The 25,075-nt window shown below is 47.5% G+C and overlaps 1 protein-coding gene across 3 annotated transcripts; it reads left to right on the top strand.

Moving 5' to 3' along the window:
* Window positions 1-24,314, top strand: TENT5C (terminal nucleotidyltransferase 5C). Of its 3 annotated transcripts, none has more exons than XM_065906116.1 (2): window positions 1-149; window positions 18,729-24,314. In XM_065906116.1, the coding sequence occupies exon 2, from the start codon at window positions 18,755-18,757 to the stop codon at window positions 19,928-19,930; it is 1,176 nt and encodes a 391-aa protein (XP_065762188.1). In that variant the 5' UTR covers window positions 1-149; window positions 18,729-18,754; the 3' UTR covers window positions 19,931-24,314. The 3 variants fall into 3 exon arrangements, with proteins under 3 accessions (XP_065762188.1, XP_065762179.1, XP_065762197.1); XM_065906107.1 differs by lacking the exon at window positions 1-149 and adding an exon at window positions 664-754; XM_065906125.1 differs by lacking the exon at window positions 1-149 and adding an exon at window positions 1,627-1,652.
* The last annotated feature ends 761 nt before the right edge of the window (window positions 24,315-25,075 follow it).

The raw sequence follows: 25,075 nt of genomic DNA, 5'->3' as shown, positions 1-25,075 counted from the left end.
CTAACAGCACACAGGTGGTAACCGCGCCAGAGAACCAACTGTGCCGGTCCTTTCCCCAACGGCCTCCAGGCAATTTGCGTGGGGAACCAGGAAGGCTCGCCCTGCTCGGCAGTCAGAAGTTTTTCCCGACTTCAAAACACACGTCGGAGGTAGGCTCGGGGGTTTCACTCCCCACTCCTAGAGACCTAAAGCGAAAATCCACAGAGAAGCTAAAGAAAAACAGTCCTGCGAGGGAGCGGAATAGAGATGGGAAAAACTTGGGTGAGAAGTTATGATAGGAACGGGGGAAAAGAGGGTAGCGGAAAGTAGAAAGAAAGGAGTCCCATTAACACCAAAGTTATGGGGTTGTCGACGCAGCCCCTGTCTATTGCGCCTGCGCAGTGCTACCTTCTTGGGCACCCCGGCCCCTTCCCGCCGCCGAAGATTTACTCGTCTCTCAGCAACCATTCACTCGAGGAGCCAATCAGAGGGCACCTTTTGCCCTGCCCTTGCCGTCAGCGCCCAGGCGGAAGGATCCGTGGGCGCCGGCTCCGCCCCGCCCCGCCCCTCGCTCCCCCGGGAGGGCAGGCTAAGGGGCGGGGGTGGGGGCGGTGGCGGAGGGCGGGGGCGTGGTTAGGCCGTATAAGAACGGAGGGGGCGGCGGCAAGACGGCTCACTCAGTGCCGCTGCCCGGGGGCTGTAGTGACCGCGCCGCTCCTGCTGGGGGGGCTGCCCACGCCAAGGACCTGCCTCAGTGGTCTCCGCCGCCGCCCAGGTGAGTCCATGGCCCCCTCCTCTAAAGGTGCGAGGATGCGCAGTCCCGGAGAGCCGCGCGCTCTGCCTTCGGGGGGGTCTACCCTGGCCCAGCAGAGCTCTAGTCTTCGCCGAGCCTGGTGGGGGCGCGGGGGCCGGAGGGGGTGGGTACGGACAGGTGCCGGGCCCCTGCTCTCCCTTTGCCTCCAGCTCCCGCGACGTCACCCCCGCCCCCTAGACGGACCAACCCCGTGGGCCAGGCGAGACGCTCCGAGAGGGAGCTACAACTTTCCAGAGACTTCGGCTGGGGCTGGCAAACTTCAGCGAGTTCCTGCTGCGCGCGTCCCGCAGACTGCGCAGTGGCCGGGCGCGGGCCGGACGGCCGAAGAGTGTGTGATGGGGGCCTTCGGCTCCTTCCCCGGGTCCGACGGCTCCCGCGCCACCCCTGCCTTCCTTGCGGTCATTCGGGCTCGCCCCGGCGCTCCCGCGGGCGTGCATACCTCGGCCAGCCGGCCAAGAGCGAATTCAAATGCGGCGGTTTCGGAAGGAGCAGTTAGGGACGCAGCGGTCCGTGACTGTATCTGGCCTGGGAACCCGAGACGGGTTTTGGAGGAGAGGGCGGAGATCCCTAACTTTTCCTGGGTTTTCACTAGACTGGGGACACCGAGAGCCGCAAAGCGATCCAAGCGAGTGACTGCTCCTCTCTCGGAAACTCGTCGGGAATACTGCGTCGGTGATCTGGTTCCTCCCCTTGTAGGAGTGAAACTTGCTTAGCCTGTCTACTGAAAGCCACGGCCGTCAGCGGACTCGGCTAGCGGAGCCGCGGGCGGCTTAGAGGCACGGTGCCCGGGAGGTGTCGCAGTCCAGCTCGCGGAGGTGGGAGGGAGTCGGACGAGGGGGACGAACCTGAAGAGATACAGGTTGGTAACCTGCACACCTGAACGCAGAACGCTTGCTGGAGAAAACTGAACGGAGCTACCTCGAAGGAAAGGGAGGATTTCCGGGGAAATGCCTGGCGAGTTTCTCTGGAGAGTGCGAGATGACCCGAGCTCACTAGAACCGACTGTTAGGGATGGACCCCGCGGGAGGGATCTGCTCGGTCGCCTTGCCCTTCTTTCTTTCTTTATTTTTCCTTTTTGGTCAGAAAGGAGGCTTCTGAAGGGCTGACTAAATCTTTGTCTTAGGTAGGGACCAGCTGCCATTTAAATGTCCATTTGTTTGTAATGGAGTTATAACGTGCACATCGTGGAGTGTTACAGGGCACTTATTACAGGAAGCTTTATAAAGACTGTGTAATCATTTGTATTGTGACAGTTGGTATTCAGGAGATTTGGTAGGGAGGTTGGGAACCTGAAGCTCCCCAGGAAGTAAAGTGAAGATTATTAAATCCTCCTGAAGTAGGTTCCTGGCCTGGCCCAGCTGCCTGCAGCGGGTGGTGATGGTGGGGGTGGGATGTGAGTGGCCATTGTTGGCTACACTAACCTTTCAACGTGAGTAACTTGGCAGGGAAGCCAGCCGGGAAGTGAGCCAAAGCCGTCAGGGGGGTAGGAGTGCTTACCAGGAATTGTGCCTTCTTAAATCCGCAGAGGTGTTATGGGGGGACTGAGTCCCGAACTGGAGGCCCTGAGACCCTGCTATCCAAGGGGGTGGGGTATGCACTGGAAAACGCTGACTTTCTCCCTTTCAGGGAAGCTCGGAGGTGGGGCAGCAGGAGTTCTGCCCTTTGACATTCTTGTTTGTGAAGATAGAAAATTTAGTATCTCTGGAGTCCAGCTTTTACCTGCGATAACTAAAAACTTGTATCTTAAGGTATACCCACACCTTTAGAGTCCACTTATTCTCAATAAGAAATTTTTGGAAAGCAGATTTGGGTATATTGTATATAATTGTTCAGGTAGCTGGGGATAACTTTAACATCAAAGTAAAAAAAAAAAAAAAAAAAAAACCCTTTTTTTTCTGCCTCTAAATTGTTACCCCAAACAACAGTCCCAAATTTCACAAGTTACTGTGTGTTCAGGGGATAAGTAGCAGCACTCATTTAGTTTCTTCCACGATACCTACCTTGTATCCAGCGATTAAGCTGGGGCGATTGAAGGAAAGGATTGGCTGGCACTTGGCCTGTTTGTCAGGATGGCCATGATTTAGTCGAGCACCCGGGCTCTGCCTACTTAGCATCCTCAGCTCTCCTGAGAGTGCAAGTAGCCACCGAATCACATCCTGAGTGGCAGCCGCTGGCCGGCCCCGCCCCTACCCCCAGCAGTGCCCCACTGAGCCTGCGCGTGGCCCTGTTCAAGGCCAGACCAGCTTGTACACATTGAGCACTGCCCATCAGAACAGAGAAGTCCTCACATTTAGGAGAGTCTGAGGAACTGCCCGGCAGTAAAGATAACTTCCTGTGGACTGGAGCGTCCTTGTTCTCCCAGTGCCAGAAACTTGGCACCTTCGATGCAAAATTAGAAAATGACACGATTTTTTCAGCTGCTCGATTATGTCGTACCCTAGTCTGCATTTTCATCTTTGATGTGTCGTGTGTGTGGTGTCAGTCCCTAAAGAATGACAAGCCAAGAACAGTGAACGGATGTGGTAAACCCTTTCAGTGTTACCAAGAAAACATCTTGTAGATACCCAGGACTAGTTTCATGAGTTAAGTTAAACCTGTGATGTTGTGTTTGGGTTTCGCAGTCTGTCCCAGACCCTGGGCTGCCTCTTGTTGTTAAGGGATGGGGGCGGGGCTTAAAGGGAAGCCACGCAGGGTCTGGTGTTTCTTGGGATAAAACATTACTCCAGTTAGATAAGGTCCATTGCTTTTGTGTGTGGTCACTTAGGTAAACGAGGCAATATGGAAAAATGCTTTCTGTCATCTTGGTATTTTGACTGTAACATGTTAAATAAATTGGCATAAGCAGTATTGTGATGAAGCCAACACCTCTGTGTTTCAAGAAATGTTTATGTGTTTAAAGCCATTTGGGTACAGCAGAGTGTGGATCTGTGATGCTTCCGGAGCTTCTGGTCTCGAACTTTTTTATCCTTTTACTACATGCGTTAATGAGGAAGCTTAATTTTGAAATTTTAATTGTTTAGAGGAATTCTAAATGGGAATGGCATCTTTGTATAGCCCAACTGTGTAAGAAAGCCTTATGAATTGATTCGAATTCATAGATTTTGTGCAGCTGGGCCCTGTAGCCTGTTCTAGAACTGTTTGCAGAACCTCTTGGAACAATAGGGGAAAACAAATGTGAAGAAATAATTGCTGACGTTAAGCAACTCTCCATGTAGGATGTTTTTTAGTCTCGGAGCCTTTGGGAGTCTTGGTCACCCAACTGTGTAAAGTGTTTATTTCTTGGATAACAGTGACCGAGTTTGTAAGTGGTTAAGTGCTTCCGAGGCAGGCGTTTGTGCCAGGTGCCAAGGAGGCCAAGGGAATGGTATGTGAAAAGGCCCATGGAAATGCTCTGGATGCAAATGGAGCTGGGTCAGCCTCAGAATGTCCCCGGGGCACTCGGATTTTGCCGATTTATTGCAGCCACTGGCACGTGAGCCCCAGGGGCAGGAGTCTGTGCTCATTGCGGAATGCCGGATGCGGGGCCTGTGTACCTGTTAACTAGATCTACTGCCATTCCTCCAGAGAGGGAAGCACCTTTCAGGGGATGGTGTCCTGGGGCCAAGGTGCTGGAACACATTTTTGGATCGAAAGCTGCAGGCCCAAAATGCTGGGTGGCTTCGGGGCCTCTTTAAAAACGGAGGCCTCCAGGGTGTGGGTTTGGAGCCCATGGGCAGTGACGGCTAATTGGCCGACAGCTGGAAGTCCTCAGGCCGAGCTCCAGAACCCACTCCCTTCAAGCTCTTTCCCTCTGCGCATCCACCCAGCACAGCCTCACAACGCTCACTCAGCCTTTCTCTCTCCATGTTCACTCGGCTGCTCGATCTGCTGAGTCTTTCTCTTTTTGAACTTTTTGTTTCCCGCTGCCATCGCTGACCTGGTTTCAGTCTGCAGACAGCTGCTTCATGAGAGCGGCAGCCCAGCACCTCTCCCTCCCTCCGGCCCGCTCTCCACCCGCCAGCCACCTCCAGCACCTTCACAAACTCGTAGGCACTACCCATCCCTCTAGAAGACGGGCTCCTTCTGGGACCTGTACCTTTCCCACCTTCCATTTGTTCCTGACCTCCCTTACTAACTGCCCTCCCTTACCTCATGGAACACACATTCAAATATTTGAACAAGCTAATGCTCCTCCTTCCCCATATTCTGTTTTGACCTAGTTCTGGACCCTTCTCAGAAACTTATGTTCTTACCCCACTGGGGGATGCCCGTATCCCACCCCCTCCTCATCAGTACTTCTTTACAGTTCTACCTTGTACCTTATTTTGTTTCTTTTTTTTTTTTTAAACCTGATGTTAACATTGGATGAGCACAGAAAATTCCATATCTGTCTCTATATTCACTCCCTGTAAACGCATTCTGAGAAGAAAATTATCCATGAACCTTGAACTAACTGTTCCCACCATCTCGTATTGGCATTGTAAGCATTTCTCGCCCTGCGTAGCCCTTAATAGAATGTGAGGAGGGGTGATCCTCCACCTTGCCTGGAATGCTCCCCCATTCCCCCAGACATACCCTGTTTATCTCTGACCCATGCTTGTGATGGTTGCGGTTGTCAGGACCACCTCAGTCAACTGACTGTGTGGGCTTGGCCAGCCCTGGGAAGAGTGCTGACCCAGACACAGAGATGAACTGGGCACTGCCTGGGCACCTGCTGTGTGTCCGGGTGCTGGCCCGAGGGTGCTGGATGAGGCATGGGCACTTCTACTGTCTCCCTTGCCCAGCCCCTTTGCTGTCTTCATCCTTCTCCACTCCCCCCACCCCTTCCCCCACCTCTGAAGCTGCCTTAGTTGTAAGGACACCTGGGTTCTGGCCCTGGAAGCACCACTATTTCTTCAGATTCGACCTCTTTAGTTTCTTCATTGTAAGAAGGACAATAGAGATATGAATCATGATTACATTCCTAATAGTCACATTACAGTAAACAGGTGAAAAAAAATTTATTTAACCCATCATGTCAAACATTATCTTTTCAATGTGTCATCAGTATAAAAATATTAAGGGTTATTTTACTTCTCCCCCTTGTATGGAGTGCTTAAAATCCAGTGCATATTTTATGTAGACAGCACGTCTCAGTCTGAACTCGCCCCATTTCAGGTGCCCAACAGCTTGTGGTGCATTGTCAGGTGGCACAGATCCAGGCCACCTGCAAAAGATGTTTCATTCTCAAATCCTGATTCTCTGTGCATGGGAGCCAAGAGTTAATAGCAGGAAGTTTTAGATAAGGAGTGTGAGCTAGAATCTAAGCTCTGTGAGGGCAGAGATCTCGGTCTCTGCTTCCTCATGGATCGTAAGCTCCTAGAGCAGTACTCGGAATGCTGTAGGCACTCTGATATCCAAAAGAACAAAAGGAAGCTCAGTCATTGTGGCCTATTGACTGGTAATCATTCACTGTGTGTGTCAGACCTGACACTGAAATACAGGATGTTTGAGTCCTAGTCCTGTGTGCATTCTCTTGTTTTTCTATAGTTTTATAGAGAATAATCATAATGTTATAGAATTTCAAAGAACTGAAGGTAAAATCTTCTGAGACTGGCCAGGGAGCAGGAATCCAAAATTTAATTAGTCAACAATTAAAACTTGAAAATGGGAGAAGAAATAGCTGTTATGTAAAAGGTGTCTACAAGATGCCTGATAACAGCAACACATGATGCTGTTTGGTGCTACTTGGTAAATGCTAATTTGATGACAAGCATCCCAGTGAGCCGTATGCGTGATTGGGCTTCACACAGTGGGGGACACCACAGACAAGGGGGTGGTTTGGCCATTGGTGCAGAAACAGACATCGCTCCATGGTCTCATTCCTTTACTTCAATCCTATCCCTTCACTCCCTCCCCACCTCCCCATCCTCCTACCTAATAAATTTCTGTTCTTAGCAGTATTTATGATGATATCAGAGGGCCCACTGAGCCTGGTGATCTTCACTCTCGCCGCCACCATGCTCAGTACCTGGAGGTCAGGTACCTGCTATGTGAAAGTTAACGCTGCAGGGAAGGATCTGTGCAGAACTAAAGCTGGCATGGAACTGTGTATGTAATTAGCATCCTCATGGAAATGAAGGCAGCTCCTGCTAGGTATCAGTGAAGGGGGTTGTATATGTTCAGAGTAGGAGAAGTGCTGTGCTGCATTTGAGCAACTGAGAGTTGATTGTCCCTTTGCTGATAAGGCCCAAGTATGCTGCTTGTGATGAGATGGGGCTTTTAGCTGACTGAGCTGTGCTTTTAGACAACTGACAACTGTTCAGAGCTCTGAACCAGAAAGTTAGATGGTAAAGTAGCTAGTGGACATAACCCTTGATCAAACCTGGAAGCTCTCAGCCCTTAAACTGTATGGATTGTACGTAAACTTGTTCATCTTTACTGTAAGGTCTCCTTGGAATCATCCTATTTTCTCAGCCTAGTCAATGTGTAAAACTGTGGGACCAGCTCTGGGGATCTCTTTAAATGAGTTCAGACCGGTAACATCTCTGCTTCAGAAAGAGGCATTTGGTAGGAGGGAGGGAGGTACCCAGTAGCAACAAGGATTATTTCCAGTTGTGTATGTAGCACTTAATCATGCTGACACCTTGGAAACATCAAGGCTTCTATGCCCCTCTCCCTTCCAAAGATATCTGTGTTCTGATCTTGTTAATATTTGCATTTGCCACGATTCAGGGTATTCCTTTAAGCACTTGAACTTCTGTGATGTTCCTGTTATAACATCTGGGCCAGTGTTTTGATTCTGTCTCATGCTGTTTTGCTACCACAGCATGACTTCTTCCAGTGTTATCTCTCCAGCCACACTTGCTTAAGCGTCCTATTTTGAAAGACAGGAGCAAGCTTTCTGTTTGGAGTCATCGTAGGGTGGCTGTCTGTGGGTGGGGCCCAGGCATTGATAGCTAGGAAAAACTATATGTTGGCATCAGTGGGGAGGGGCTGCTTGTAGATGCCTCTCTGCGGCAAAACCTGGGCAGAGCGAGGGGGCACTAGCCTCTCTGCCTGCTTCCGCTTCCACCTGGGAAGACTCTGCCTTTGGCTCAGGCAGCATCGCAGTCACTGTGGGAACTGAACCAAATTTATTTACTCTAGTAAACATCAGAGCTAAATGACCAGGAGGAGGCTGATAACTCTGAGAAAATAGATTGAGGCTTATGGCTGAGTGTGCCAGAGCTGGATGAGAAAAGACCACCTGCTGAGTTGTATCACTGACCCGAGAACCAGGCATGGCTTTGAGGCAAGGGGCACTTTTTTCTTCTGACTGAGGTGGAGTGTGTCTGCGGGTGGTTGAGTGAGCAGCTGTAAACATTATTGTTGTTGTTCAGTTGCTCAGTTGTGTCCAACTCTTTGCAACCTCATGGACTGCAGCACGCCAGGCTTCCCTGTCCTTCACCATCTTCCGGAGTTTGCTCAAACTCATGTCCATTGAGTCAGTGATGCCATCCAACCATCTCATCCTCTGTCGTCCCCTTCTCCTCCTGCCCTCATTCTTTCCCAGCCTCAGGGTCCTTTCCAGTGAGTCGGCTCTTCACATCAGGTGGCCAAAGTATTGGAGCTTCAGCTTCAACATCGTAACTTCAGCTGTAAACATAACTTCTTGGAAACAGTCAACAAGGAATGTATTTTCTTATCCTTTTAATAAACAGGGCATTATTGTATCTGGTTCTGTTGCTCTGGGTGGTTGACTAATGTAAACTCTTACTCCATGTACATAAACCACAGGTGTGTGTCTTGGTTATCTGTGACTTTGTAGTGTATTTTGGGCTGGTGGGAGAGCTTCCAGAATGTGGCTGCCTTGCAGGTGGTGGGCTCACCCGGGGCCCTGCCAAGGGGCTGGCAGACAGAAGGCTTCCTCAGGCTGCCCCCTGGTCCTAGATAACTTCGGCCTTCACCACCCTAGGAATTCAAGGAGTGAAGGAGGAGTTCACTGCAGAAGACTGAATCCCTGTTGACCCTGGTTTTTCTGCTTTCTGCCCACTTATCTGCTGCAGCATATATCAAGTCCATGGTCATTCCAAGCGCCTGACTCTCTCTCGAGGATAAAAGGTTGTCAGGGGTCAGACTGCACGCTGGTGGGAAAAGAGGCAGGTGTCCAGCCTTAGGTCCAACGTGCAGGCGTTTGTCAGTCTGTTCCAGGCTGCTTCTGTTTTCATGTGTGTTCCAGCTCTCCTTCCTGCGTCAGCCCTTGGGGTTCTGGTCACTTCTTGCCAATTTGTCTACCTCTTCTCTGCAGCTCCAGTGGGGTTATCTGTTCTCAGATCCCATCAAATCGCCCTCTTGTCTGCAGGGAGTATCGTGTTCTGTTGCTTCGTCAGCAGATTCACAGTCCTGATCTTCCAGTCACCAGAGCAACTCCCAAAGGCTGCTCCTTTATTCTGTGAGCGGGGCATGTACCTTAGTTGCAGATCCAGACCTGGATCAGCTCATTGCTAAAAGCTCCTTCCTGTGCTATTATTGTTTCCTCTTAATGCTCAGCAAGCTGACTACCCCAGCTCCTTCCATTCCTGGCTTCCCTCTCACTTCCTGACTTGCTTTCTCTGAAATCACCACCACTCCTGACCTGGCCAGCATTCTGGAGCTTCCTCAGAAGGGAGGATCCCAGGCCTTCACCTCTCAGCCATTGTTGCTTTATGACATGCATTTGCATGACTATGTAGCACATCTGTACTTAGTTACGTTCAATTCTGGTGGTTCCCACCAGGCTGGGTACACCCTCATATCTGTGATGCTTTTGAGGGCGAGAGTTCTGTGCTGACAGTTGTTAGATACTCTGGTTCTAAAGGCCTTGCTTGGGCAGTTGCCATCTGGCGTTACTCCACCGAGGGGGCCTTAGCACTTCTGGCCAACTTCTTTGCCACCATCTTATAACAAAGCTTCATACCTTTCTTCTCTCTTTTCTTCTTATTGCCATCTTCTTCCTACAACTTCCTGAGCAACCAGCTTACCTTCAAAGCTGTGCTCCCACCCCAGCATGTACATCAGAGCTACCTGCCTCCCAGGAAGCCTCCTAAGTCCCATTTCTGTCTCCTGAGTAGTGTGTCCTTGGACAGTTAATGTGTAGTCTCTCTGTTCCCTAGCTTCCCCACCTTTAAAGGTAAGGGAATAGTATCTCCCTTGCAGAATTGTTTTAGGAATCAAGTAGGTTGATCCCCATGAACTTCCAGCACTATTTTGCTGCCTGTTTGTTGTCGTTCAGTCGCTCAATTGTGTCTGACTGTTTGTGACCCCATGGGCTGCAGCTTGCCAGGCTTCCCTGTCCTTCACTGTCTCACGGTGTTTGTTTGAACTCATGTCCATTGAGTAGATGATGCCATCTGTTTGGGACATTGTCAGATATTTGGTTTAGTGGCTCATAGGTCACCTGGCCAAAGCTCTAGTCCCATTTGGTGTCCCCTACCTGCAGCCGTCTCTATAGGAAGAGCCCCTGGAAGGCTCTGCACCTATCAGTACTGGCCAGAGCATCTGAGCACATGGTGAAGTTAACCCAGTGAGGAAAGGATGTGGTTGAGAAATAGTTAAATGTTTCTGTTTTGAAACAGCTGATGTGCAGGCACCGCCCGCGCCCCCCCCCCCCCCCCCCCGCCCCCCGACTCCCCGAGAGCTAGGATTTCCTGCACCCTGGCAAGGGCTTCGGTTCACTGGTGCCTCTCTGAGGGGCACCTCTAAGCCACCAAATCCTGACTCACATCTTTTGCTTAGCTGGTGTCTGCAGTCAAGCTGGCAGTGAAGGCTGGTTGACTGAAGCTTTGCTGTCTTTAGTGTATATGGTGGGGATGAGGGGTGATGGGAAGACAAGGTGTCATGGTTACATAGTTAGCAGAAGGCAGCTTTTTTGGATAAGACCTTATTTGGATAAGACCAATAAAATTTCTGTTTCAGGAAAGATCACTTTGGTAGCAGCAAGAACTGGTCATCCCAGTGTACATGTGGGTTTGTAGCATGAGCTTACTGTCCTCTCCCCATCTGCCACTCACTACTGGCAGAACTCGACCTGAGTGGAATTTGCCGCCAGTTCTGAGAGTCAGAACATTAGCTCCAGAGTTGAGGACCTGGGGTCAATTCACTTAATCTTTCCTGATCCTTATTCTTTGTGTGGGCTTCCCTGGTGGCTCAGAAGGTAAAGAATCTGCCTGCCTGCAATGCAGGAGACTGGGGTTGGATCCCTGTGGCAGGAAGATCTTCTGGAAGAGGAAATGGCAACCCACTCCTGTATTTTTGCCTGGAGAATTCCATGGACAGAGGAGCCTGGTGGGCTACAGTTCGTGGGGTCCATGCAAAGAGTCAGACATGACTGAATGACTTTCACTTTCATGTAGAGTGCGTGTAAGGATTAATGGGATTGGACATGGAATGGCTTGTACTAAGTACTCTTCTGTCTGCTTGTCTGCACACCTCTACACCATTATTTTATAGGAAAAAAGAAATAGGCCCAGAGCTGTGGTTTCCATTCACTCAGCTAGATGAGGGAAGGGGTGGGATGGGATGTTATAATGGGTGTTGCCATCTACTTTCACTTCTGTTTAAATTATCTAGGCTTTTATAAGCAAGGAAGTAGTTTCTTTTTGCTTAAAGTGTCCTCGGTTGTACATGGAGGAGAAGAGTTCATGTGGAACATGGGTGCCCCCAAGGCCAGGAACCAGGGTGGTGAGGGTCTTTGTCCCATATACACACACCTCCCTGGGACCCTGACACCAGGCTTGGTCCACTATCCACAGCCGGGTCTCTGACCCTGAGCTGGAAAGGGTCACTAGGAAGATCCAGACCATTGAGGTAACAGCCGGTTAGCAGTATGAGGGCATGTTGTCATCAAAGGAATGCTGAACTGGGTTGAGTTTCTTTGTGTTCTTAAGCCCACAGCAGGGTCAGGGGCAGAGGTGCCGCTTAGCTGTCTGCGGGCTGGATGGAGTGGCTGCCACAGCCAAGAGCACCCTGTTTCACACTGCAGGTTTTCCACAGAACCTTCTGGGACTTCCATGACAAATGTGGGGACCTAGACGTAAATATATACCATTCTTTAACTTCCCGGATGTACCTCTCCACACGTGCTGAGGACTCTGGGTACTTTACCTCTAATGCCAGGCACACAGAGGAATCAGTGCTCATTTGACACTAGCCCTCGACCATAAGGCTTGAAAGCATTGCTAAGAGACAATGCTCTTAGCATTTGTCTCCAACCTGTCCACCTGCCTGTCCTTTTGCTCGCCTGAAGTCCCTTCATGCTTTCATAGTCTGTCACTTCGGTTTCTGGGGTCTAGATAAACTAGGGAGCAAGACTGAAAGTGAAAGTGAAGTTACTCAGTCATGTCCGACTCTTGGCGACCCCGTGGACTGTAGCCCACCAGGCTCCTCCGTCCATTGGACTCTCCAGGCAAGAATACGGGAGTGGGTTGCCATTTCCATCTCCAGGGGATCTTCCCGACCCAGGGATTGAACCCAGGTTTCCTGCATTGCAGGCAAACGTTTTACCCTCTGAACCACCAGGACTGGAAATGGCTTTTTTTTGTTTTTTTGTTTTTTCTTTTCAATGAAGGCTCAGACTGGTTTTCAGATCCAACTGCCTTGAGTGTGCTAGGCAGTGGGAAACAAAGATAAGTTAGACATCCTTTTGTCCTCAGGGAGCTTGGTGTCATCTTTGGGCTTTAGTTCATCTTTTCCTCTTACCTTGTGCTGCCATCTCTGCAAAGCTGTTTTCCTCATGGTGTATTTTATTACACTCACGTGTGTATTTTATCCTGCTGCTGCAGCCAGATGCTAAAAGAAAAGGGAATTTAAGGGTACCTAAGATAGTTGTTCATCATGAGCCAAACTTTTTAGAAGATTAAGTAGCTTAAACTGAGCAGGCAATTGTTCATCCTCATTTGTGCCTGAAAAGGTGCCTAAATTTTCAAATCAATGAGAAATAGTGGTTCCCACCTTTCCCAATTTCTATTGAGCAAATTCAATGAATATGCTTCTCAGACAGTAAAAGGGCAGTAAAAGGACAATAAAGACAGTGAAGAGAGTAAAAAGCACTTTCATTTGAATTTACCAGGCTTCAAATTATTTTGTGTTCTGTTTACTATTATGTTAATTCTGCTAATTAGAATTTGCCTTTAACCAGGGCCTTTCATGAGTTGAGACTGTTTCAAGTAATTCTCTTATATGGGGATTATATCAGTGTTGATCTCTAGTAGTTAAAAACTACTGTTACACAAAGTTCTGGTGTGTAATCTAAGCACTGAGGCCTATGACTTAGATTTATTCTAGTCATACCACATTTGTCTAAGTAACTTGTAAATGTACTTTGGTATTTGAAATTGTTTGGCTGGATGAGGGAAAACAAAGGATTTATGTCTAATAGGCATCATTAACTTATTTGGGACACTTCTCATAAGCTAAACCACAAATACAAACACAACCTAAATTTGAACTTTCAATAGCTTCAAGAGCTTCTCCAGATCTAAGTCATGATAAATCGAGAAAATTAAAAACTATACCATGGGGACTTTCCTAGCGTTCCAATAGTTAAGACTCTGCTTCCGCTGCAAGGGACATGGGTTCAATTCTTGGTGGGGGAACTAAGATCCTGCATAACAAGCGGCATGGTCAAATAAAGAAATAAAAGCTTTTTTTTAAAATGATGTATGTATTTTCAACAGAGAAAACCTCAGGCTTCACGACTGAATCTAAAGAGTAACTAAATGGACAAATGTGTATAGACCAATTCAAGGTTAGCAAAAAAAGAAAAAACAACTATACCATGGACTTAGCATGTGTCCCACACTGTGCTTTTTTTATATAGACTTTTTTTTTCTGAGAATTAACTCCACTATTCATATATGTGTCAGAAGTTGTTGATGTGGAAGATGCCAACCATAGGCATCTTGGGTTCCTGAAAAAGTGTTTATTGCATTTATTAAGGTTCTTGCAACTGCAACCAATAATCAGCAACACCATGAGGATAGCTATTGTTGTTCGGTCGCTCAGTCGTGTCCAACTCTTTGTGACCCCATGGACTGCAGCACGCCAGGCTTCCCTGTCCTTCACTCTCTCCTGGAGTTTGCTCAAATTCACGTCCGCTGAGTCGGTGATGCTATCTAATGATCTCATCCTCTGTTGCCCTCTTCTCCTCTTGCTCTCAATCTTTCCCAATATCCAAGTCTTTTCCAATGAGTCGGCTCTTTGCACCAGGTGGCCAAAGTGTTGGAGCTTCAGCATCAGTCCTTCCAATAAACATTTAAGGTTGATTTCCTTTAAGATTGACTGGTTTGATCTCCTTGCAGTCCAAAAGATTCTCAAGAGTCTTCTCCAGCACCACAGTTTGAAAGCATCAATTCTTTAGCACTCAGCCTTCTTTATGGTCCAACTCTCACATATAGCTATAGACATACAGCTCTCTCACTATACACATAGCTATATATATGTGTATACACATAGCTATAGTACATCTGAAATGGGAAACAGTAATTCTTGTGAAACTACAGAAAACATTTTTGTATGCTAAATAGAATGACACTAGATGAGATGGCTTACCCATTGAAAGTCATTTTTTTTTTTTTAATGATACACCCACAGTAGACGTCGTCTTTTAGACAACACATAAGTAGAAAATTGCATAAAAGCCCTTCCAGATCAGAACTGTCCCTCCCCCTCATCCTGCCCCTCTAGAGATCAGTTTTTAGGCTGAAAGTGGGGGAAGCTTCTAAGTGCATTTGATGTTGATAAATGGGTATGGGGATGGTGGGATGGGCTGCAAGGAAAGGAATTAAAGAGCGTAAACAAGGTACAGATTAGAAGTTTCATAGGGGAGAGATTCTGGAACATGGCTTATAAGATTTTAACTTTTTTCAATTAATATATATGTAAGTTCCAAATTCAAAAGAAATAAAACAAGTTTTCTTTGTACCCTAGCCTGGAAGTGATATTTGATGTAAGCTGAGCTTATGTATCCTTTCAGGGATTTTTGGTTGTATAAGCATAGGCTTGTGCCTTTACACCCACAGTTTCAGACTTGCTTTTTTATTAATCTTGATAAGCATTTCATATTCATACAGATAGAGCTACCACCATTCTTAGGGACAACTGCATGCATTTGTATCCTATTGTATAGACGCATCAAGTCATTTAGCTTTTTTTACTGATGACTATTTGTAGCTTTATAAAGAATACTTCAGTGAATATCCTTGTGCATACTTGCAAGTATACTCATAGAATAAAATCCAGGGTAGACTTCCCAGAAGTAGAATTGCTATGCCAAAGAATAGGTCCACTTAAAATTGAGAGTCCCACATTGTTCTTCAGAGGGAACCCATGGGCAGTGTACCGAAAGTGTCTGCTTATTGGTCTTTGCTAGTCTGATAGATAAAACTGATACATGAAGTCTGAGTTTGCCCGTCCCTTAAGGTAAGGTTGAATATGTTATAGGTGTCTGAGCCACTGTTACATCCTCTGCCCTTTCTTTTATCTTAGGGTTCTAGTATTTCTGATGCATGAGAGCTGCTTATTCATTAAGGAAGTGAGTACTTTGTCTAATATTATGAGTATTTTCCTACTTTTGTCCTCTCACTTCTTTAGAGTGTTTTCACCATATAGATACTTTAATTTTTATATAGGCAAATGCATCACTTTTTGTGACTGCTGTGTGATGTAGAAAGGAATACCTATTCTGTGTAAATTTGTATAAATTTCATGTTTTTTTCTAGTACTCTTAGGGCTTCACCTTTTTACACTAGAAGATGAAGTCTTTGATTCATCTTTTAGATCTTAGATTGACACAAGCTAAGAGCCATCTTATTTTTTTAAATCTCAATATCTACCCAGATGTCTCAATTTTCCCTTTTCTATTTTGAATGCCTTCTTTATTATTTCCTTCTGATTTTTAAAAATTCTGTTTTATAAATTTGTCCATCTTTTTGTGTCAGTACCATGCTGTTTCAATTTTTGTGGCTTCATAATATCTCCTACCAGGCTAGTAGACCTCATTCCATTTTTTCATAACTTTTTTGACTGTTCCTCCCCCTCCTCCCATTAGAACCTTACAAATTTTCAGTCTAAAATAGATTCTAACTTTGAATCTATGACAAGTTCAGAGATTAAAAAATATATGAAAATTTTCATGCATATGTACTCCCCCACCTTCCCACTGCCCCCTCCGCCACCCCCAAGAACAAGTGATAGCTTTCCTCGTATTCTCCCAGGTCTAAGATGTCCTAGTTCTAATGTTAAGAGTCACTGTTCTAGAGGTGGGAGCAGTCCTGACTTTAACTCTAGAAGAGTTTTCTTTTTTTTTTTAAACAAGTCCTTAAAAGTGAGGACAAAAGTGATTCCTACAGCTATTCACCTCTACAGCATTATTGAGTTTCTTCCTGGAGATTTTCTTAAAATTAATTGTTCCTCCTTTTCCAAGTACTGATTGAATCACAGTTCCTGTGTTGCTGTGACTTCTCATGCCCATATCAGAAACATGAGCCTTGGAAACCCACTAAGATCAGATACACAGTGTAAAGCAAGTTGTACTTTTATAGGTAAGTCAGCACACCTGGCAGAAATCTATGTCACAAAATCATAATTTAGCAGGGTGTCAAAGCAGAGTTGGAGCCATGCTTTTCTATAATCATCTGGACTTAATTGTGTGGTGTCCCGCAGAGTTGGCACAAGTGTACTTTATGCTCTGCCCGTCATCATTAAAGGGACCATAAAGAACCAAGTGTATATAAGAGCACATTAAAGAGAGATCTCTACTGTTCCACATTTGACTTGAAGCCAAAGGCCAGCCACAGTAAACATCAAGTATTTCATCACAAATTTCGGATGGTATCCTTAACTTAGAAGTGCTTTGATAGGATAATCTAGATAGCCCAGGGCTTTCTAACGCTGTCCAAACAGGTTTGCAGGGGAAGTTTCATCTTCCCCTTGGCAAGTATGCTTCAGCAACAAGCAGAAGGGCACCCATCCCCCATCCGTCTTCCTGGAGCCAGCTTTGATCACATGGTCATCCACCTTCCCACTGCCAACCAGCAAATTCAGTCCCCTAACCTCCCTGCTAAAGGGAGCCTGTGATCTGACTTGAGGAGAGAGGTGCATGATGGCCAGATTGAACAACTCGCCAGGTTCTCGACTGCCTGCTGCCTTCTACCACAGCTGAGCACTCTTGGTTGCCTTTCTGCTGGCTTGTATCCCTGCCCCGTAAATGAGCTTTTCTGTGACCTTCCTGTTTGCCCAGTCAACTGACACGTCTTTCTTCTGCCTTCATATTACATTTTCTTTCTCGTACTGAGATGTCATGTTGTCAATCTCCTCCTTGCTGGCCGGCTCCTGGAAAGCGGCTTGTCTTGGTGTGTGCATTAGCGCCCCCAACACAGGCCGACAGCCATCCCATCAATCTGAGCTCTGTGAATCAGGCATGGGCCCCTGGTACCACCAGCACAGGACCGAAAACCCAAGTTGGAAGCCCAGGCCTACGCATGCTGGGTGTGCGTGCAAAGGCAGCAGCTTCCAGTCAGTGAAGCTGCAGGTCCTTGGGATGGGTTTTGTGTGTCTCCAAGTCAGAAAAGTGAAGCGGGTGGCAAACCTCTCTGCTGCGAAGTCTGAGGACAGCACCTCAATCTCTTCCATCCCTCTAGCTAATGCGTGACCCATGTGGAGCCACAGTACCTAGACTTTCTAATGTATCTGTTTTTGTCACTCCACATCAGAATTTCCAGGGATCTGTTGTTTTGTTTTCTGAACAGTATAAGGTAGTTGAAAGTTACCGGGGTAACTTTGTGGTTCTAGCAGTCGATGTTGGAGAAGCATGCTTTTCTCCTAGTGCGTACGTGCTCAGTCGTGTCCAACTCTGCAACCCCATGGACTGAAGCCTTCCAGGCTCTTCTGTCCATGTGATTTCCTAGGCAAGAACACTGGAGTGTGTTGCCATTTCTTTCTGCAGGGGATCTTCCCCACCCAGGGATCGAACCTGTGTCTTCTGTGCCTCCTGCATTGGCAGGTGGATGGATTCTTTACCACTGAGCCCCCTGGGAAACCTTTTTCTCCTAGTACTGAGTGCTAGCTTTGTTTTCCTTGGGTAGGTTGAAGGGATTCTTTTTCAAAACAGAGTTGAAAAATCACACTTCCCCGAGGAGTTTTTCCACATCCTGGGTGGGGCCTCCTTGCTGGGTCAGCAGTTCCAGTACTTAGCTGACCTATCCCTTTGTTCCTCAGGAATTTTGTCATTCAGACAATTCCTTGGCCCAACCCTGGATGACAGGAGTGTTTGTTACAGGGCTGACGGCTCCTGAAAGTGAAGAGGGTACCAGCATACTTGATTCTAGCAGGACTAAGCCTAGAGTTGAGAATCCATCTATTCACGGGAAGAAGAAATCTTCTTTTGTGGGTCCTGTGTTCTAAGCCTAGAGTTGAGAATCCATCTACTCATGGAAGGAAGAAATCTTTTTTTGTGGGTGCTGTGTTCTGTGTTGGCATTGTGGCCTGGGTGTCAGCCAGCTCAGGATGTAGTTAGGGAGCCAAAAACAGGAGAGGCGGTTTCCATGGAAAACAAGGAAAATTAGCAAAACCGATAGACCCTCTGTTGAATAATGCTGTGTTTTGGTTACTTGGTTTAGTGAGTTTGTCTGCTTGCCCTCATACACAGATTCTACCCCCACCCTACCCTCATGAAGACAAAACGGGCAAAACAAACACACCACATAGAAAACAAAATGCTCAAGTTGTTGGATCGGCACAGGGTAAGCGTTTGTGTATTTTGACCTCACTCCACATGGGCACTGTTCTAGACGTGTTTAACTCATTTAATCCTCACCACAGCACCCAACAGTGTGTACGCTTTACCCCTTGGCAGTAAGGAAGATGTTCAGAGAGAAGCCAACCTCTTTTCTGAGTCCCCGGAGCTGCTTTGCCACAGAGAAGTGAACCCTAACTCTGTTTCTCCCCCCCTCCCTTTCAGTTTCCCTGGCACCAACATCCCCCAAGATGGCAGAGGAGAGCAGCAGTACCAGGGACTGCGTGTCCTTCAGCGTGCTCACCTGGGACCAGGTGAGCCGTCTGCACGAGGTCCTGACTGAGGTGGTACCCATCCACGGACGAGGCAACTTCCCCACCTTGGAGATCACACTCAAGGACATCGTGCAGACTGTCCGTGGCCGGCTGGAGGAGGCAGGCATCAAAGTGCAGGATGTCCGGCTGAACGGCTCTGCGGCCGGCCACGTCCTGGTCAAAGACAACGGGTTGGGCTGCAAAGACCTGGACCTCATCTTTCACGTGGCTCTGCCCACAGAGGCCGAGTTTCAGCTGGTCAGGGATGTGGTGCTGTGTTCTCTGCTGAACTTCCTGCCAGAGGGCGTGAACAAGCTCAAGATCAGCCCCACGACCCTGAAGGAGGCCTACGTCCAGAAGCTGGTGAAGGTGTGCACGGACACGGACCGCTGGAGCCTCATCTCCCTCTCCAACAAGAACGGGCGCAATGTGGAGCTCAAGTTCGTCGACTCCATCCGGCGCCAGTTCGAGTTCAGTGTGGACTCGTTCCAGATCATCCTGGACTCCCTGCTTTTCTTCTACGACTGCTCCGGCCATCCCCTGTCCGAGCAGCTGCACCCCACGGTCATCGGGGAGAGCGTGTATGGGGACTTCGAGGAAGCCCTGGACCACCTGCAGAACAGACTCATCGCCACCAAGAACCCCGAGGAGATCCGGGGCGGGGGGCTGCTCAAGTACAGTAACCTGCTGGTGCGGGACTTCCGGCCCACCGACCAGGAGGAGATCAAGACCCTGGAGCGCTACATGTGCTCCCGCTTCTTCATCGACTTCCCCGACATCCTCGAGCAGCAGAGGAAGCTGGAGACCTACCTGCAGAACCACTTCGCCGAGGAGGAGAGGAGCAAGTACGACTACCTCATGACCCTGCGCAAGGTGGTCAACGAGAGCACCGTGTGCCTCATGGGCCACGAGCGCAGGCAGACCCTGAACCTCATCTCGCTGCTGGCCCTGCGCGTGCTGGCCGAGCAGAACATCATCCCCAACGCCACCACCGTCACCTGCTACTACCAGCCCGCTCCCTACGTCAGCGACGGCAACTTCAACAACTACTACGTGGCCCACCCCCCGCTCACCTACAGCCAGCCCTACCCCACCTGGCTGCCCTGTAACTAACCTGGAGACCCGAGGGTTTTCCGCAGCGGGGAATCCCCCTCCACCCCCCACCCCGGGTAGGGCAGGGCTCTCAGTTAGGGGAGCCTCCTTCTAGATGTAGGTGTTTGGCTTTTAAAGCGGAACTCAGCTCTGATTCGGCTTTTTTTTTTTTTTCCTTTGTGTGCCCATTGGAATGGGTCTCCAGTGTATCATGAGCCAACTGTAAGAGGACCTGCTATTTCAGGGCCACTTTGGAAAAGGCTATAGGAAGTATGACCTCTCCACATCTTTCCAAGACAGACACTAACACGCCACGTCCTGAATGTCTGAGCTCCGGGCAGTTGTTGAGATTGGGAAGCACGTGGGCAGGGCGGGAGGCGCCTCAATTGCTGGGCTCCCACTGGAGCCTAGGGGAGGTGATCTTAGCCCTCCTCAAGGCGATGTCACTTGAAATTCTCAGCATTTAACGTGAAAGTTGTGCGGATGGTCTTATTTTCTTGTATCTGTTTTAGTCAGGCAGAAAAAAATGATAAACATGAGGGTGCTCTTGTGGCTTAATTTTTTGTTCAAGGGGCTAAACTGCTTATGTTTATTCTCTGTCAGCGGAGCTGAGGATTTGTCTCCTCGATAAACCAAAGCCAGTAGCTGGAGAATTTATGATCTGGTGGGATATGGTTTATGGTTTAGATGCTGTGCTATCTCGAGGAATTGTGAGGTATTGCTGAGAGAAAAAAAATGACCTTTTCTTGAAATGTAACTTGAAAAACAAAATAAAATGTGCAACTTAACGTTAAGTAGAATTGTGGTGGTGGTGGGGGGGTGATTGTAAATAGGAAACGTGAATGTTCAATCTTTCTTTTCTTAAGTAAGGAATTCTTGTTGAATGACACTTCCTCCCGTTTATCAGCTCATCACTTTTGTTTTGCTCTTCCCAAGACGAAGGACGGTGCCGAGTCTAGCGTCATTGCAGTAACTGACATGAGGGGCTTCCCATGTTTTAATTGGAAACCCATTCTGGTCACATTCCAAGTATGACTGGCTGTTTTTTCTGGAGTACTTTGGCTGATTTTTGTTTTTGTTTTTTCTTTTCAAAGAATAGTGGTTTCCTTCTCCAGGCTTTTTGGACAGCAGGTGAATTGCAGGAATTTCAGTAGATCCGAGTGACCTGTGGAACGGGCCATGCATGTGCGGACTGTGACTGCTCACACAAGCACCAGGTACTCAGAACCTGGTTTAGAATTGCTTTAGATTCGCACCTGCCATCCCTGTGCTGCGTGGGAGGTGGACGCTCCTTCCATCGGTGGGGCCTCGTGTGCGAGCAAGCCCCCAAGGCACCTCGAGAGGATTATTTCTGGTGTATTTGGGAAGAATTGAGAGAATGAAGAAGAATCTTCCTTACGCTGGTAGATTGACCATACTTGTTTTTACTCGCACTTTAGAAGGAAAACAGTGTTATTCTCTAGTCTGAAGCAAGCTTAGTAAATGGGAGAATTCTAGGCTACTGTCGCTTTCCCAGTAGGTTTAGATAAGGGACTTTGTGTTTTGAAGCTTTTTGTGGGATCTCTTAGAAAGCATCACTTAGGGTTATCAAGGGCAGAGAAACGCCATGTTGCCAGCCAGCTTGGTTTCTTACGTGATTTAATCAAATCCATGCTCCTGATTTTGATGTTTTCCTGTGGCCATAAAAATCCCAAGCCCTGAGTGATTGTTTTCTCCTTGCTTGAAGCAATGAAGTTACCATAATGTTTAGTAGAAAAGGAGTGGTTTACCTTTTTCTAAAGATTATATTTTCAGGGTTTTTTGTTGTTGTTGTTATTCTTGTTGTTGTTCTGGAATGTGATGTCTTGGTCCTCTGGAAAGCAGATCAAGTGAGACTGAAACCCAGGGCTTAGTTGGTGTCCCTGTTGTGGACAAGGCGAATAGAAGCCACTTCTTAGTGTAACCAGCTCCTTTTGCCTGTAAGCCGATAGTTACAGTCGAATCCGCTGGCTTTGAGTCAAGACTGGTTCTGCATGGAGGGGGCCCTGGGGTGCTTCAGTGTTAAAAAGGGCAATGAAGAGTGAACCCCAGCTTTAAAAACTATGTGATCATCCTCGTCGTTAAAGGCTGCCATTGTGGTCAGATGGCAACGTGTTTGCACAAAGATAACAGATCTGTTTAACCAAAGCTTTGAAATATGATGAAGCCGCCAACATAAGCACTTGCTCACAGAAGTCAGTATTGCTTCCACTGGAAGGCTCATGGATCAGGGTAACCAGGGTCCAGATTGAAGATGGGGTCAGAACTGCATTAAGCAATTAAATTTCCAGTTTGTCCTTGGAGTTCTTTCTACTTACCTTTTTTTCTTCTTGTCTGGTACTAGTCCTTTAAGGATGAAGGGAGGCACAGAAGTTGCTAGAAATCTCAAGCCCCTGAGTTCTTTACCACCACTGCACAATTGCCCTTCACCTGAAGTTCTTAGTCAGCCAAGCTGTTTTGAAGTTTGAGAGCAGACCTGTGTTCTAGAACCACCAGGGTAAAAAAGTGCACTCACCGAAGCTGCACTTTTAAACACCTCCTGGGCTAGTGGCGTCTCTACCTGCTCTAGGAGCCTCTGGCCTGCTTCAGAATAAACCAGGTAACCTTGAATTTCAGGTGTCTGGAAATTCTAGCTGGAACCTGCCTTTCGTGCTGCTCATACAAGCACCAGGTACTCAGAACCTGTACTGAGTTCAGTGGTTCCTCTTCTTTGTGTGTTGAGTAATGTGAAACTTGGCAGTGGCCAAGGGCACTAGAGTTCAAGTGCAAGTTCTAATATAAACACAGGCAGCCTCACTTTTGCTTCAGGGCTCTGAGCAGTTTTCTGATGCTTTTTGCAGGCATGCCGCTTGTTAGCCGAGCCTGCTTCTTGGAGTCAGGTTGAGCAGCCGTGGAATTAAAGCAGTACCTTTCCCCCCTTGTGTTGGCGGAAGAGGACGCATCAAATTCCTGGCCTCGAGCTTCACCTCACCTTTAAATCTTCCCTTGGCAGTGGGATGCTGTTCCTCACTCCATAATTTCAGCTCTGAAACCAAACTACATCACTGACACCTTCAGATCAGGGTTCCTGCTGATTGCATGTGGGAGGTGGCATGGCTCACAGCTGGGGGGACCTGGCAGGTTGGGAGTTGTGGGTAGGAAAGATGCTAGGTTCCTAATATGTGGTAACAGATGTGGTTTGGCATTCAAGGTTTGTTTTTGTTTTTTTTCCCCCAGTTTGACTTTTTTTTACCCCGTGGGGATTAGAGTCACAGGAGAGCTGTGTGTGAACCTGTGTTTTGTGGTGATGCATTAGTAATCAAATTGCTAAAACCCCAGATCTTCTTGTCCTTCACCCTCTGCTAGCACCAGTCTATTACCTTCACAGTCGATTACAACTAGTACTGCTTTGTGAACTTTGGGAAGTGGTGCCACTCAAAAGCGACCTCCTAACTTTAGGAACACCTCGTTTTCAGTTAACCTTCTGGTCCCGGTGCCTTGTTTTAGGATGCAACTGGATTCTGAGCTCAAACCTCCTCTTCCAGAGAACAAATGAGAGTTTTGTAGTTGTGAGCCGAGACCCTGATGCTCCCCAGGAAAGTTGCTTCCTGGGTATCTGGGGCTCCACACTGAGGAAGAACCCTTGGGGTGGACTCTGTGAGGTGAAAGAGCTTCCAGTTGCCAAGGTTGGATTTGAATTTTTCATCTGGCAGAGACCAGAATGTCACAGCTGACTTTGGAACATACTCTGGTTTGGCCAGTTCCATTCAGAGCACCGGTGGAGGGGTGTGTAGCTGGGGATATATTTAAAAAAATCAGGCAACCTTTCAGGATTATTTGTGGAGACTTACAAGGTGAGGATCAGGAAAGAAAATGCTTTTTTTTGTGAGGTCAAGTTCTAAATCTTGTTTACCTATCACTTAAAAAATAGTTTTAAGTGGAAGCAAAAGAAAATGCTTAGAGTTTTGCCTGGGCTAGTGGGAGTTGGTGCAAATCGTCAAGGGTGTTTGCATAGGAAGGTGAGAAAACCATCCACTAAAGAGGAAGTCGTTAAATAATATGGATCTCTGGACGTTTTAAAACTCAAGCCATCTGGTCTTTTTTTTTTTTTTAGCGAATTAAAAGAAAAATTGCTGCTTTAGGAAAATTAAGTCTTTATCCATTAATTTCCAAATTACTATAGATGAAAAGATACAAATTAGACTAAATTGAAAGCTTTTTGTTATTCTATTCTTGCATAGCCTTTCCAATATTAATCTCTTAGGAGTTGTGTGAGGTTTCCTCTTTGGTGTAATGGCCACTGACCTTCTCATGGGATGCAGGTGAAATCACTTGTCAACGCAAAATGTGTTAGAACTTGATGAAATAAAGCTTTGAGTTTGAGAAATAAAGATTTATTTAAAAAGACCGTGTTGGCTCTGCACATTTCTTTGTGTCTCCTGGATGGTGAACTTATTTTAGGTTTCAAGTGAGCATTTATCAACATGATCAGCCTTGGATACTTGTCTGAAAGATGATGCTTTCTCTAGGGAAAGGGATGTGTGGTTACATTTGGGGGCTGTAGTTCCTTCAATATTTGGATTTACACTGAGCTTTGTTGTCAACCACAGCATCTCTACTAACGGCTACATTAGATGGTGAAATCCACCTTCAATGGCACCATGTTTGATTCAGTGCTAAAGGCTCGGTTCTCTGGAGTTTGACTTTGGCCCCAGACCTGTTTCAGTAAGAACCAAATCAACCTCAGCTGTACTAGACACCAGTGCTATCATGGTTTCTTCACACTTGAAAATAAGCATAGAGGTCATGAAGTGATAACATGAGTGGTTGTCTTTGTGTAAAATCCTTCATCCCCTTCTCTTCAACCTGCCTCTTGCTGCTCCTTCTTAAACCTTCCAGTCTGAGGATGGGAATTCTTCCCAGATCACTGCTTTGGCGTGTTTATCTAATGACCCCTTCCCGGAAGCCCCGACTCCCAGCTGCACCGTCCCTATTGCCTCCTCACCCTCCCCTTCATCCTGGCGCTGTCAACACCGAGTCAGTGGCATCTTTAGCCTCAGGTAGACTGCCTCCATTCTCACCACCAGCGCACCCTGGCTGGACTTGGTCTGGGCCTCGACCTGCTCCTGAGGCTTAGAGTGACTTTCTCTCTGCTCCCTCCATGGCGAC

The sequence above is a fragment of the Muntiacus reevesi genome, chromosome 1, assembly GCF_963930625.1.
Source record: "Muntiacus reevesi chromosome 1, mMunRee1.1, whole genome shotgun sequence".
NCBI lineage: Eukaryota > Metazoa > Chordata > Mammalia > Artiodactyla > Cervidae > Muntiacus > Muntiacus reevesi.
This window is presented reverse-complemented; position numbering and strand designations above follow the sequence as displayed.